This window comes from Amphiprion ocellaris, chromosome 19 (genome assembly GCF_022539595.1).
Source record: "Amphiprion ocellaris isolate individual 3 ecotype Okinawa chromosome 19, ASM2253959v1, whole genome shotgun sequence".
Classification (NCBI taxonomy): domain Eukaryota; kingdom Metazoa; phylum Chordata; class Actinopteri; family Pomacentridae; genus Amphiprion; species Amphiprion ocellaris.
The window spans coordinates 15,785,805-15,801,382 of record NC_072784.1 but is presented as its reverse complement, the minus strand read 5'-3'; the positions used below and the strand labels follow the sequence as shown (position 1 = coordinate 15,801,382).

Genomic DNA, 15,578 nt, shown 5'->3' with positions numbered 1-15,578 from the left:
GGTCACATGAAACCTCTGATCATGGCATGGTTGCAAACTGAATTTGGGGATTGTCTCTTTCAAGTGGAAATTCGAAAAAAATAGCCTGGAGCTTAGGGGGACGTCAAGGGTAGAACGGGTTCAGTCAATACAGTAGATAAAACTGCTTTGGTCATGAATCCAAAGGGATTTGCTGCATTAGAATTGGGTGTGGAGCTCTGAAAACAAGGATTTTTGGTTTAGTTTAGTGGCTGAATTTTGTGGGGATTTTTTTGTTTGTTTTTACATAAATACATTTCAACCATGAACTGATGCTGAAAAGGCACAAATTGGTGCGTAAAAGTTGACCAGAATGCCAGAAAAGTGAAAACGAAATCTACGCCCATGCCAGCACAAAATTATTTTGTGAATAATCTTTTGTATCTTCAGTCGCCAGTCTTCTTATAGTCACTGGTGAGAGTCCAGTGGAGGTTGAGCGTCCACCCAGCTGCGACCACCCCTTGACACTGCAGCTGTTAAACGTTGCCAATCATCTCGCCTGTGGACTCGGGGTGGCTTTCCCACCGAGCAGACCGGCCGCCGTGAAGCCTGACGGGTGCTTAGAGGAGGGGGGTAAACGATAGAGAGCAAGCGGTGAGGAGGCAGGGTAGTGATGGATGGCAGCAGGTAGGCAGGCAGATGGGCCGTCGGGACCCCCTGCGGGTCCCTGTGGAGGTGCAGGCGGCCGAGTTCAGCACTGAGCCACCCAGCCCGGCGTCAGCACTTTGGGGAGAAGTTGGGGAAAGTGCTGAGGCGGCAACCGCGTAGGGAGATGAGGTGAAGTGGTGAAAATTTAACCAGCCTGATGAAAGTTTAAGTGTGCATGTTAAACAGGAGCGAGAGAGAGAGAGAGGTGAAGTGTGAGAGGCTAAAAGGATGGCAGGGGGTGACTGTTGGGAAGATTTCCCCTCATTGTTCCTCCTGCATGGCTCAAACAACTGTCTTCTCCGGCGTGACTCTAATTTTCCCTGACACCTCAGGGTGCGGCACAGATCTTTTTTTGACCCTGGCTTGACCTCAAAAGCAACATCGTATCCCGCTTCTAGTTTTTTGCTTCTTGATAATTAGCTGCAAGGACGCTGTTTTGTTTCAAGGACGCCGACTGCATCCCTCTGCACTGCGGCCTGGCTCATGTACATGCCAGAGCCTCGTAGCGTTCGACTGCCTTTCACATGGAGCTACACGAAGCAGCCGGTTCGCTCTGTGGTCTGTGCAGAGGGAGGGAGCGCTAGAGTCAAGCGGTGTGATTACATAAGGTTGGGTAACAGGCTCACTGTGGGGATGCACACTCACAAGACAGTGTTGATGGAGTCTTTCACAGGCCTGATGGGGTGTTGATTAGGATGTGCTCACACACAAGGACCAGATGCTGAAATGGATCCTAATGTGCTTCTCTGTCTTTGTATTCCCTCTGATTTATCCTCATCCCTGCCATTTCCCCTCTTTCTTTGCTGCCCCTTTGGCTGTCCTCCTCCCTGTGCGAACACCAAATCACATCCCCATTCTCCCTTCGCCTCTTTCCCCACCCGTTTGGGCCTCCGCTGATCTCCAGGTGCGGTTCGAGCCTCCAGCATCTTCCCCATCCTCAGCGTCATCCTGCTCTTCATGGGAGGTTTGTGTATAGCTGCCAGTGAGTTCTACAAGTCACGCCACAACATCATCCTCAGCGCAGGGATCTTCTTTGTGTCTGCAGGTGAGTCGAGGCAATCTGTCCAACAATGTACACTTCAATCAGATGAGTTTTAACTGAACATTGAATAACCCCAGCCCCTAAACTCCATCAATACCTCCTGCAGCCATTTCAAAGTAAAAGCCTTTCACTGTTGCTTTATTATTTCATGAATAGTAGTTTTATAAAGTCACCACAAAATACGTTTTTCTGTTTTATTTATCAAACTCTTCTTAGCCATATTTGCTAGTTTTTCATGGTAATGATTAAAAATATATTTTGGGTTTTATTCTATGTTACTATTCATTCCTTTTACCTGAAGACAAGGTCATGGGTGCCTTTAAGTCACTAAAATTGTTTAAGATACCGAACATTGAACTTAGTCCAGTTAAATTCTACTGATAGAGTCTATGGAATCATAGTATTGACATTTTATATTAAAAGAACAGTACGTACTAGACCCAGTTTGTGTCACCATGACATTCAAGTCATAGAGATCCCAGTGGGTCATTCAACAGCATTACGACAATATTATATCCTCCTGTAGCATTTTAACTATCTGAATTTAAATAGAAAAAAAATGATTTTTCTTTTTCTAAATAAAACCCATTTTAACTGTTTTACAAACTAGATAAACATCAGTAAAAGGCCAAATATAGGTGAATTTGGGTTGCACAAGTTGAGTAAGGACATGTATTTGAGGAAACATGTACAGCATAGCTAGTTAAAAATCATTTCTATTGTGCAGCAGATGGAAAGAGAATAAATAAATTAATAGCCTTCTGGGCATTTCAAGAAACAAAGGGTATATTTTAATTGTAAAATCAGATACTTGTCTCTGTGTCTTAAATGTAACACTTTGCAAGTTGAAAAGTTGTACCATTTTGAAACTGGAGTTCAAATAAGATCTCAGTTCAACTCAGCACAAAGTCTTAAACTGGTGCATGACTTTACTGTACTAAACTTGCTGCTGTATTTCAACAGAATTGAGGTTTTATTCCTAAAAGGAATAGTTCCATCTTGGAAAATATGATTATTTGCATACAATGAAACACTGACTTTTGCCCCCAGAGGCTAAAGGCGGATTCATGCTTTCTGTGTATCGCAGTAAAATCCATCTGTTGTTTACTTTCAAAATCCACATTGATCATGTAGAAACCACAAACTGGCCTTTGGTTATCAAACAAATGTTGATGAGCTCCTAGTTTCCTACAAAAGTCTCAAAATCTGCCCCCCACTCTGGTCATATTTACTGTACTGACATGATATATTTCACAATGCAAAACTATTCCACTAAGTCAGTGGTTCTTAACCTGGGTTCGATCGAACCCTAGGGGTTCGGTGAGTCAGTCTCAGGGGTTCGACGGGGGTCAAGAGACACTCCCGACTCATATGATTCGTGATGACACGCCCTGCTTGGCCATCACTGGCTGCAGGTGATCACGCTACATTGCTTGGCCAATCTGTGCTGCAGGGAATTTGGTGCGCTCAGTAATCGAATTGTGACTGTTGTGATGGTACGTTGTGTGATTTCTTTCTTAATATTTTAGTCCATACTAACTATGTTGAGCAAAAAAAGAAAGTGGTCGGACGAATATGTGCAACATGGATTCACATGTATAACAGAACGTGATGGGAGTCAGCGTCCTATCTGCATGATTTGCAATGCCATGTTAAGCAATTCTAGTCTAGCACCAGCAAACTAAAGGAACACTTCCTTAAGCTGCATGGAGATGGGGAATACAAGAACACAAGTGATGTTAATGCACGGTTCATTTTGTACACCAGTAAAACATATAACTATGTCTTAAATTTGAAAAAAAATCGTATTTTATTTTTCAATAAAGAAGGGTTCGGTGAATGCGCATATGAAACTGGTGGGGTTCAGTATCTCCAACAAGGTTAAGAACCACTGCTCTAAGTGGTTGTCATTACCCACTTCTGTAATTAAAACTGCATATATCCAAAGGACTGTATTGAAACATCTTGGACTGTTGGTCGTGTCTTGTAGAGCAGTTACGAGTCACTTCTTCTTTTGTCTTCCTTTCTCTTCTCTTGATTCTGTTGCTGGGCTAAAAGCCACCCATTGGGACTCATCTCTAAAAATATGGTGTCCTTGACACACTTTCCCTATGATCCGTCTTCCCAGATATACCATGTCAAACATTTGTGTGACTAAACCAACAACCGTGTACTGTACATACTCTGTATATGGATATATGATGGACTCCAGTACAGAACCCAGCTCTGATGTGGATTATTTTACACTCTGTCTCAAATGATCTGCATTAAGACATGAAGCCACCCTGTTTCTCACTGCAAGGGCAAAGATTAGGAGTCTAATATCAGTCATGTTGGATGGAGAGTCGGACAGCATTGGTACACTGTGTACAGCGCATGAATCAGCACTCTAAACACACTTAGTCTGATGGTAACTGCATATTCAGTTACCAAGAATAAGGCTATGAGCTCATCACCACTGATACTCTCTGTCTTGTTTTCTTCTTCTCTTTGTCCTTTTTCTCCATCTCATCTTCCCATTAACTCATTGCCCACAATTCCCTCCTCATATGATGCCCATCCTACATCTCCCATCCCATTAGGCCTGAGCAACATTATCGGGATCATTGTGTACATATCAGCCAACGCGGGGGACCCTTCAAAAAGCGACTCGAAGAAGAACAGCTACTCTTACGGCTGGTCCTTCTACTTCGGCGCCCTCTCTTTCATCATGGCTGAGATGGTGGGCGTCTTGGCCGTGCACATGTTCATCGACCGCCATCGACAGCTGCGAATAGGGGCACGAGCAGCCGACTACCTCCAAGGCTCGGCCATAACGCGGATCCCCAGCTACCGCTACCGCTACAGGCGCCGCTCGCGCTCCTCCTCCCGTTCCACAGACCCGTCACATTCTCGCGACACCTCGCCGGTGGGCCTCAAGGGCTTCAGTGCGCTGCCATCTACGGAGATCTCCATGTACACGCTCCCCCGGGACACCCTGAAGTCCTCCGGCACGCCCACCGCCACCTACAACTCTGAGAGGGACCACAACTTCCTGCAAGTCCACAACTGCATCCAGAAGGACCTGAAAGACTCGAGCCACACCAACACAGCGAACCGCCGCACCACGCCTGTATGAGGGAGTCGACACAGGCCAGGCCAGCCCGGCTGAGACCAGGAGACACGGGAACCCCTTTGGGTACAGAACGCCCCAGGAGAAGATGGATTTCCATGTTTATAGACATTTGTTCTTTTTGTTCAGCTGCATGACTTTCCATTACCATTGTTGAGGGAGTTTCAACAAGTCTGCTGTGTTCCTGGATTGAATGGCAGAAGAGTAAGAGTGGGTCAGGTTGTCCCAAGAGAGTGAGATCTGTCATCTTTTTGCGCAGGGTTTGTTTATGAGATTCAGGGCGCTGACAGGGACGGGGTGGGAGGGGTGGGCATTTATGAGATAAAGAATTGATTTCATGATTTCATTGCCCTTTGGTTTGACAGTTTTGCCCCACGAGTTCGGTTGGAGCAACAGGTCAAGCTCCCCCTCAGCCAGCCCGCCGCTCAGACACACACCTCTTTATTTATTGACTCATTTGTTCATTTTTTGCATTAAAACTGTGAATTGTTACAGCTTGGGATTCAGTAAGAATTACCCCAATCTGTAATCTCTAACAAAGGTACTATATATATATATATGTATTACTTTTATAAATAAATTATTACGTTAATAATCAAGAGATAACAGACTTTACCGAAGCAAAAAAGAAAAAAAAAACAAGTTAACTAAACCAAGTGCTGTTGGTAACACGAGAAAAGACTCTTTTAGTATCCGTTCAATCGAAGGTCGAGAACAAGAGAAGGTGCTTTAGGTAGCAGCAGTGCAGCGACTGATGCCACCAGAGGCAGACGCAGACAGTCAACAGTAGAATAATATCTATTCTTTTAATAGAACCTTCTCGTCTTTTTCTCAGTCCCTGTTCGCTTTCTTTTTTTGGGGGGGTCGTTACGGGAGAGTCGAACCCCTTTAACAGAAAGAGCCAACCGAAGGGGTCACAAAGCAAAGACTCCAAACACGACTTCTGCAAAATAAAAAAGGAAGGAGCAGAGGGGAAGGAAAAGAAGAGGACGCCAAACACAAAAATAAAAACAAGTTAAATATGAAATAGTACAAGAGAAGCTAAGTGACTCACAATTTCAGAAATTAAATGCATGCTATAAAATTACAGCAAATCTGCTCTTGAGAAACTTAAGTTTTAAAGGTTAATAATTATAAGGGGAAAAAAAAGCAAAGGCGCTAAAGTATTAATGTTTTCATGTGTATCTTTCTTATGTTTTCTTTTTTTATTTATTTAGTTCATTTTAAATTATTGCTTTTGTGAGACAAACCAAACAATCTACATTGAACAAAACAGCTTTTTTAAACGGTTTGGTTGAGTTCTTTATAAATATATAAATATATGTATGTATGTATTTTATTTTTAAAACTCACACAGCCTTAGTCATTTCTTTGTTTCTTTTGATTTTTAATGTGTTGTTCAAATTGAAAAATGAAATCTTTAAAGGTGCCAAAACCGAATGATCCTATACTTGGATGCATCAAGTCCTGATGAATAAAATACGAACCCTAGGGGGAACAAATCACCATGTTTCACTGCGTGTCTCTAACTCACTTTACCCTATGACACCTTCCTGTTTGTCAGCTAACACTTGTGTGTCTGGCACATCAGCATATCTACAAAGCTGTTCCTCCTTATTATGGACAGAAAAAATCACAGCTATTTGTCAAATTGAGATGTGGTTCTCAATCTTTTTGGCTTCTGGTGAAATTAAAATCTTCATTTTTTTCTCCTCATCTCAGGTTTTGACCTCAGTGTGGACATGAGTAGTGAGCATTTCATTCAGAAGTATTGAGTTATTTTTCCTGCTAATGTTTCTTTCAAAGAATTTTACTGAGCAAATCCAGGATTTTCACAAGAAAAGAGGCACATTTCATTCACAAAAGCAACAATAATTGGAGACTTGACTTAGTATGTTTTATATATAATCTGGATAACATAATTGCAAGAAAATATGTCATACCTATATGATCTTTAAAAGGTGAAATTGGTAATCAATCATCTGTATGTGAAAGTGCATAGGCAATAACGCTACCTAATATAATTTCATGAATATGAGCTTAAATATCAATGTAAGTGTTCTTTCTCTCTTGAAAAAAATCCAAATTCAGGTCAACTAGCAATTAGAAAAATTTCACAATAAAAGTCTTAAATTTAACAAGAAATAAGTTGGTATAAAGTGCAACTTAACAAGACAGCATGAATCCTATGAATTAAGTAAGTCAAATTAGCTCTTAACTGTCTCTTTTTGTTGTGTCTTGTTGGACTTACAGACAACTGTCACTGAATTTCTTTCATACTGAAGAAATATTCAAAACTTGATGAAGTTCTGAAAATCTTTTCTCTTAATTATGCAGTCTGGATCTTGTAATTTTGATATTTTTCATCATAATTACAAGATTATAAGTCACTTTAGCCACGTTTGACTAGAATCTGTGACATTTCATCACCAAAACTTGTTGAGATTTTCTCCATATCTATCATGTTTCTTACAGAAATATAGATGAAATGCTCTCAGAAGGCCTGTTTTTCCCACTATACAAAATACTGGCTATTTTGCAACTTCATTCCAAAAAATATTGGGTTAAGTCTTTGTACGCTCATAAAAATAAAAGCTGAGCTGTCAGACATAAAGCCACAGCTTCAGCCTGCTGTTGTAAAATGGTGATAACACAATGGACCACTGGGAGCCACAATCCAAAAATATCTGTACTGGCCATCAAATGTCCTGAGATTGTACAGAAAGAGAACATATGCTCTGCTCTCTTAACAAAAAACGACAATTTATAAAACCTCAGAAGAAGCTATGTGGTAGTTTTGATTCCTGCTGTTCAAATGCCATTCTTTTATACATGAGAAAGCTTTTTTTTTCAGCTTGGTCTATCTAAAAAGCCTCGAAGAAGACGGCATGTAAGACACAAACAGTCTTCTTTCTAGGATGTGGCATTCCTGGGAAAGTAACACAGGTTTGCAATAACACCGGCAGGCCTATTCTAGCGCAGGTTTCCGTGTAAAGACAACATCCAACACCTTTCTACCCCAGCGCCCTAAAAGCATTGCTTTCAAGGCCTGACAGACTGCTGGGAGTGTGCATGTGTGTGTGAAGTAACGCCGGATTTACAAAGCAAATCTATTTGCGAGACAAAAAGGGGGTTTGTTGTTGGGTGCGTGTTTCACGTATGTGTGCTTTGAGTGCATTGAGCGGTCATCCCTGAAATATAAATAAAACTCGCAGCATAAATAGAATATGTGTGTGATTCGGTATGTGCAGATGTCCCTAAAAGCTCTGGGCATGTTTAGAGATTCATCAAATAAGGGAAAAAGTTTCTCTTAGAAAAAGTGCTGAGATCCTGATTAACCATTATCTGAGTTCACGGACATAAGCTGCTCTCCATAAATTTGAGGGGAAAATATGTTAACGTAGCAGTCTAAATGAATAGGTTTTTTTTATGTATAGCCTTCCTTATTCAGAATTCATAAGCAGAAGCCATTTTACAAGCCTGGATTACATTAAAGAGAAAGTGTGTGTGTGTTGGGGAAGAGGCTTAGAGATACTGGCTTTCTCACAAAGCAGCACCTGGCCTCGGTGCCGCTGTCTGAATGTCACTTTTTTAATATGTTTTAGGAATGAATAAGTCCGTTTTTTTCTGTCTCTCCTCGCCTCCTTTCAGGCATATCCACCCCATTTTGTCTGGCTGTCGTCTCTGACTTCTCTCATAACTTTTTCAGCATGATGAATTGTCTTGTCTTGCGCTTTGCCGTGAGTTGGATCTGCCAGACAGCAGGCGGACGGAGGGCCGTGAATGTCTGTAAAACAACACTTCACTATCACAGTTTGGAAGTTTGAGGACAAGTTCAGCCCTCATATGTAATTTAGGAAGAGGATAAGCTGTCAGCCTTTTAAATCAAACCACACTGAGTTCCAGACTCGCTTTTTTAATAAAATGTTCTCCCTCAGATGCCCATATATGACATTAAATTGTTACTTTAGACTTGACTGACCTCTAATATGGAGTTAGTAGCTAAATTATGACCAACATTAGCAGTCAATAAAATGATCAGAAATTTTGTAAAAAGATAGATCATAACTTTCATGCAGTAGTAAACAAAAGCCAGTTTCTCATTTCTTAGCCGTATCAGCCAAAGTGTAACCATCAACAGATTTTATTAGCTGCAACTAGCTACTGACAGCTAATGCTAACTTCCTTGAGTTGATTGATAGTTAGAGCCACAGTTGGCCCCACACTGAGTTTCAGACTTACTTTTTCATAAACTATTCTCTTGCCTATATATAACATTCAAATTGTAGGTTTTAACTGTTTGGCCTTAATCATGTGGCGTCGAGAGCCACAGCTAGCTTAGCTAAATTAGGACTGTTTGCTAAATTACATTTGTTTTCTGTTTTGGTAAAAGTATTAGGAAACGTACTATCAAAAATTCTCAGTAATTTTAAAAACAATGGGCCCCAACTTTTATGCAGAAGTAAACAAAATTGTTTTTTTTTTCATTTCTAGACAACAAAAGTGGATTTTATCAGCAGAAATAACAGCATCATAGATTTTTGCTGTTGCTCCTAGCTAGTGAAAGGTAATGCTAACTTCCTCCATCTCACTTTTACTTCAGTTTGAAACTAACTGCCTGTTGAAGGGATTTTAATATTGTTAAATATATATACAATGGCTGTATATTGCTTATCAATTATGATATCACAGATTGGCTGAGAACAAATTCATATCTAAATAGATCTAAATAGATCTCTGACATAGAAGTAAACAAAAGCAGATTTCTCCTTTACAGCTGTTAACAGTGGATTTTATTGGCTGCAATAACAGCTCTTACTGCCTGCAACAAGCTGACAAAAGCTAACTCTAAAATTTCTGAAGTTGGTTGACAACTGGATCTCTACCAGACTTTCAAATATTTCCAATTGACTTTAAAAAAAAAAGTATGTCTGATAAAATGATAAAATTTATAGGCTACAACTACATGTCCAAGTAAATGAAAATATCTATCTGAATGTACTGGGAGCTTGTTGGCCTTACTATGATTGCAAAGTAATATACATAATATATTAAATACTAAATGTTGTTTCTTATACAAACCATTAAGCTCCAGAAAACACACTTGGACAAGAGACACAGTGAATAAATTTATGCTTGGATGTTATTATTTTCAGTGTTTTTTGGCTGCACCTCTTTTAAAAACAAATACAGGCCATCTTGGCTTGTGCAATTATCAGATTTCCCAAACCTGTAAATCCACAATATATTTGAAAATACAGCTGTGAGTCAGTCAGCTAGGCATGCTACCACTGGACAGACTGTTAACATATTCAAGCTAAAGCCTGCCAGGCCTGATAAACTACTGTTGGACAACATAAAACTGCTTGTTTTTACTGGGATGTGACACTCTGAAATGGTGAAAATGGTATAAAAATGTGTTGGAAAAAGTAGAACAGTTACAAGACTAAAGGTGTTTCTGCAGCTGACATTAGAACCTTCTCCTTTTTTCTGTGACTCCTCACAGAAGGGAGTGAGTCATGCCCTTCAACATAGTCCTCTTGTTTTTATGCATTATTTGTCTATTTTTTGGCAGGCTAACAGAGTTGGCCGGGAGATCCACCCACGGCTGCACCGTACAGCCGGATCAGGGCCCTGCCAGGCCAAAGACAAGAGATCTTTGTACACTGCAGGTACACTCGCTTTTATTTTGATAATCTGTGTACAATGCAGGTACACTCGCTTTTATTTTGATAATCTGATGAACTATTGGCAGTTAGCATATTTTCACAGGTAAAAATCAAGGCCAAAGCAACAAAATCAACACTACAAGTCCATGCACAACAAGGACAATTTGAGCGTAACACTGCATATGAATGGTTTAATAAAAAAATAATGATTTGATAAAACAAAAGTTTGATTGCATTGACATTTAGGCCAACACGTCTTACATCTCCGCAGAAAAGGAAGTTACATCCAGTGGAATATCTTCAGTTTCCACCAGGTTTCCCCTCCAGCACTTAACCTTGTGTTTTCCTCCTCTGTCCATCCATCTCTTCCATCTCTTGTTCTTGGTCATGATGTGGCAATGTTAGTGTTTTTGCAGCAAGCAGCAGTAGTTGTGTGATCACAGAAGTGGAGGGAGGTATTGGGCTGGAAGAGGTGAAATAAGGCCTCACCCTGCCTGAACTGGGAGTATGAAGCATAAACACACTGGCTCCGCTCGAGCCTGGCTTTGGGTCTCTGGCAAGCTGCTGGGTTACATAACCTCACATCAAACCCACTAATGACCTTTCTGTGACTTTACTGGACAACGTTGTGGGACAGCGATGCAGGCACCCATGGGAGCTACGCCTCCAAAGCCACCGCCAACTTTAAATTGAGGCTAGAGAATCTGGCGTTCGTTCTCTGAGGAGTACTTGCTTTGGAAACAAAATGCAACCTGAAATGTGGCCTTCTGTGCAGAAGAATGTTTACGTTTCTCCTGTGCATGCAAATACTGAATATGTGCCTGTTGTTTGTGCTGACCACAGAGCAGTTGCTGACTGCGCTCACCCCGGGTTATTTTTGGGTCATGCAGAGTTGAGTGGCAACAGAGAGCTATAAGCAACCAGCTGAAAAAGAAAAAAAAAATCACTGGAGCAAACATAGTCTGAAATGACACATTCACATCACCCCCACTGCTGATACAAGCTGCAAGAAGCCTCCTCGTTTCCTGCAGGAGAAGAAAGACGTGGACCAAAGAGCAGCCCGAGCTGTGTCACTGCTGTTTCACAGATCATCTGAAGCTTTTAAATCCTGCTCTGAATAGAGGGCAGTTTTTTAAAAAAGAAGAGAGGGAGATAAAGAGGAGGATCCAAAGTAGGCTACTGCACACAAAGTACTCTGGGATGCGTGAAGTAAATGGAGCGCTGTGCTCTGCCCTCTGCTGGCCAGCTGGGAGAAGAAGCTGCTGCCTCCGTCAGATCAGGGAACGCTGTGTCCACGAACGGGCCTGGAATACTGATGCCTCGGTGCAGGGGTGCAGGAGCTGCAGTCTGCCAGCCTCCAGAGAAACACTCCGATTCATTGTCCTCTACACAGACACACACTGGAGACGACCACCGACTCCTGATGCTGTAAAGCTTTAATCAGTGTGAAGGTGAGGAGGTTTTTCAAGCTCAGAAACAGACACACGTACATCATTTGATGCCTGCCAGGAAGAAAAAAATAGGATTTGTTATTTATTTCCAACTTTTTACCTCCTATTCTCATTAAAATATCAATTATACAGTTTTCCAACATTCATGTCAAGAGAGATATGTTCACTACAAGCCATAAAAACACACATGTAGTCTTTGTAAAAGCCACACATCCAGACAACACTAAACCATTGAGGGCATTTAAGTTCACCTTGCGGATATAAACTCCACCCAGTCTGCTGCTGAATTCTCATCACCTTCAAATTTGCATTGTATTTTTGACTCCATAAAATGACAGGAAAAACTGAAATACACCCATTAAAACTTCCAAAAACCTAAGGTGACATCTGTAAATGTCTTATTCTGTATCTGCAGTGACATAAATAACAGAAAAGCTGCAACTTTTCACATTTAAGGAGCTGCAACCAACAAATATTTGATTATTTCATGTTAAAAAATACACTCAAATTTCAATTTATTTCCCCTATAAGCGTAAATATTAACGTTCTAATGTGCAACATCACAGTTAGATTTGGTAAAGAGCATCACTAGGTATTATTTATTTATTCTTTAGGATTACATGGTTGTGGTTTTATCAAGATTTGAGCGATTTAAGCTAACAGCCACACAGTTTTGAACAGATTTGCCTTTACATCTAGCAAAATCTGCAAAAAATAGTTTTACTGTGCTCCAATGTCAGTGATCAGCCTGCAAAGCAAAAACAAAAATACAAATGTAGAAAATTCCCTATTGAGAAAATGAAACTGTTTCAATTTGGCCAGAAATGTTCGTGCAGGTGCTCTTTCCTTACAGTAAGAAGATGACTGAAACAAAAGATTTTCAGGATCTTTAAATGACTAATCAAAATTGTTAATGAATTTTCCGTTGATAAGTAATTTCAGCAGTATTTTCCACCCAGCTCAAGCACAGAAACAGGTTCTTGTAGCAGTCAGGCAGTGAGACGGTGACTGTGGGATCAGCAGCAGCCTGTGGCCTCCATCGACTGGAATAATGGTCCAGAGTGTGTGGTCGTCTCCGACAGTGTGTCCTCCTGTCAGACTCCACGCCACCCAGCCACCCAGCCACTTCCCTCTCTCTGCAGGACGGCCCGCCGCTGACTCGGTGCCAGCCGGACGTCGGCGATGCCAGGAAGTGCAGCAACACGCAGATGCACACACCCACTTATATGTGCGAGCAACTGCACACACTCTCACACACTCACATAAATCAAATGCTTGGCCCTCCTCTCTGCTGTCCCAGCATGCACCCTGGTTACCTGGCTGCTGTCCCACGAACAACAGCTGCTACCTCAGGACTGGACTGGAGGTTCCGCTGCATGGTAGCACACACAGACACACACACATAGAACACAGTCACACACAGTACTGGCTTCATTGGTCCGTGGCTCTCAGCAGAGCTCATTTGAGATGATGGAGGACTAAACTAATCAGAGGCGGGTCGGGCGGGTGGAGACAGGCGGAGAGCAACCTCTGTGAAGTGACTGTTAACATTTCTTGTTGGAAAGTCAATCAAATGACCACAAAGAGATGCAAAACGACCACAAATTGACACAAGATTACTACAAAATGATGCAAAGCAATGACGGATCACACAAAGACACAAAATGGACACAAACTGATGCAAAAGGACTAAAAAAAGAAGCAAACAGTGCAGAAAATGACAAAGCAACAACAGAAAACTAAAAAAATCACAATAGCCACTGCAGGAAAGCAATCCCAAAGAGACACAGAATACCCGGAGACCCACAAAATGACCACAAATGGACCACAAGCTGACATAAAAAGACACAAAGCTGGGTAGAATAGCAACAAATGAATACAAAATGTACAGAGAGTCACACAAAATGATCATACAATTATGAGTAACTGATTCAAAATGGCAACAAATGGACACAAAATAACTAAAAGATGAAGCAAAACAGCCCACACAAAACTCCCACAAATTGACAACAAATTGCCACAAACAGATGCAAAATAACCGCAATACAACAGAGATACAAATAAATCACCACAACCTCAACCAGAAAGCGACTCCAAAGAGACATAAATGAACTAGATGCACACAATGACCGCAAATAGATGACAGACTGATACAAAAGTGAAGCAACACAACTAGACACACAAAGTGAGAAATTGATGCATAATGGCCCCAAACTGACACAAAAGAACTGAAGTAAAGCCAAACAACCATAAAGTCACAAATCACCAACAAATGATGCAAGAAATAGATGCAAAACAACCACAAAATAACCACAACTAGTAGGAGAATCAAAGGGACCACAAAGAGACACACAAAAAAATGGCAGAGATGCGAAATGAACACAAACTTAAACCAAATTACAACAAATAGATGTGAAGCAACTGCAAAGCAGGGCAATATGACTGAAAAGTGATACAAGAGAAACACAAAAGTAATGCAAAAAAAAACCCCTAAGAGATACAAATTAACCACAATAATGACAACCAGAAAGACAAAGTCACCCTAAAGAGACATACAATAACTATAAAAACATAAAATGACCACAAATTGACACCAATTTGATTCAAAACAACTGCAAAAATGGCTAAAAAGTCATGCAAGACAATCACAAAATAGCACAAAACAACAGAAATACTAATTAACCACAATAACCAGAACCAGGAAGAGAAGCAAAATGAGCCTAAAGTGAACAGAGACACTAAATGACCACGAATTGATATAAAAGAAAGAAATAGTGAAGCATAACAGCCAGAAAACTAACACCAAGTGCCACTAAATTACTACAAAAACACATCATTGTGTGTCTTTCTTGTGTCTCAGTGTCTAACCTGGGTCTCACATTCTTGCTCTTAGAGAGTTCATTTATATGTTCCATGTCAGAATATTTCAAATTTAACATTCTTATCAAACTGAATTAATAACCTATTGTTAATGTAGAGTTTGTTGCAGATAATCACATATTTTTACCTCCCATCCTGAAGCCTGTGAGGCCTCCGTCCTGGTCTGTGAGCAGAGCTCGTTGGAGATGATGGAGGACTGGACTAATGGGGTGAAACGGTGCAGACAGGCCTTTATGAAAAGTGCACAGAGCTGCTGTTTGGAGCAGATGCACGGGGTCATAAAGAGATCACCTGCTGGGACTCGGAGCCTCACCTGAGCGGGACGCGGGGAGCAATTAAAGGGCCGGCTGTGGCCCGTTAAAGTGTGACACGGAGCAGCGAGGAGGCGTTACGTAAAGCCCAGCTCTGAACGGCAGCTCTGCTTGTGCTGCAGCGGGGCAGAGGTCAGAGCCTCTGGAGGGGTTATGTAACGGCGGGGCCATCTCCATGACTGTCCTCTGGCCACAGAGCTTCACCCTGCTGCCTCCATGTGCAGCAGCAGCCCTCCTCCTCGCTGTAGAACTGCTTTGGTAGAGAAAACGTGAAATTCTTGAAATGCTGCTCAGCGGAGAACAGTTGTCCTTCAACTCCCTCGACTGCAGGTTAATAGGAGGTGGGTGGGACCTTGACAATCCGTACAGTAAATCCACATTTCTGCTAAGAGTGCTGAATATTATGCAGAGATGTCTCGGAGAGGCGTTTTTGCGGGACGTCTAAAT

At 41.4% G+C, this 15,578-nt stretch overlaps 2 protein-coding genes across 2 annotated transcripts in view; one reads left to right on the top strand and one right to left on the bottom strand.

Annotated features, from left to right (window-relative positions):
* Positions 1-6,325, top strand: part of cacng2a (calcium channel, voltage-dependent, gamma subunit 2a) — an 80,172-nt gene extending 73,847 nt beyond the window's left edge. Inside the window, exons 3-4 of the mRNA XM_023293242.3 lie at positions 1,571-1,711; positions 4,291-6,325. Of these exons, the coding sequence (XP_023149010.1) occupies positions 1,571-1,711; positions 4,291-4,826 (677 nt within the window). The 3' untranslated portion in view covers positions 4,827-6,325. The remainder of the gene's footprint in view (positions 1-1,570; positions 1,712-4,290) is intronic.
* bcat2 (branched chain amino-acid transaminase 2, mitochondrial) overlaps positions 1-15,578 on the bottom strand; it is a 242,702-nt gene that overhangs the window by 154,659 nt on the left and 72,465 nt on the right. The gene's annotated exons all lie outside the window — the stretch shown is intronic.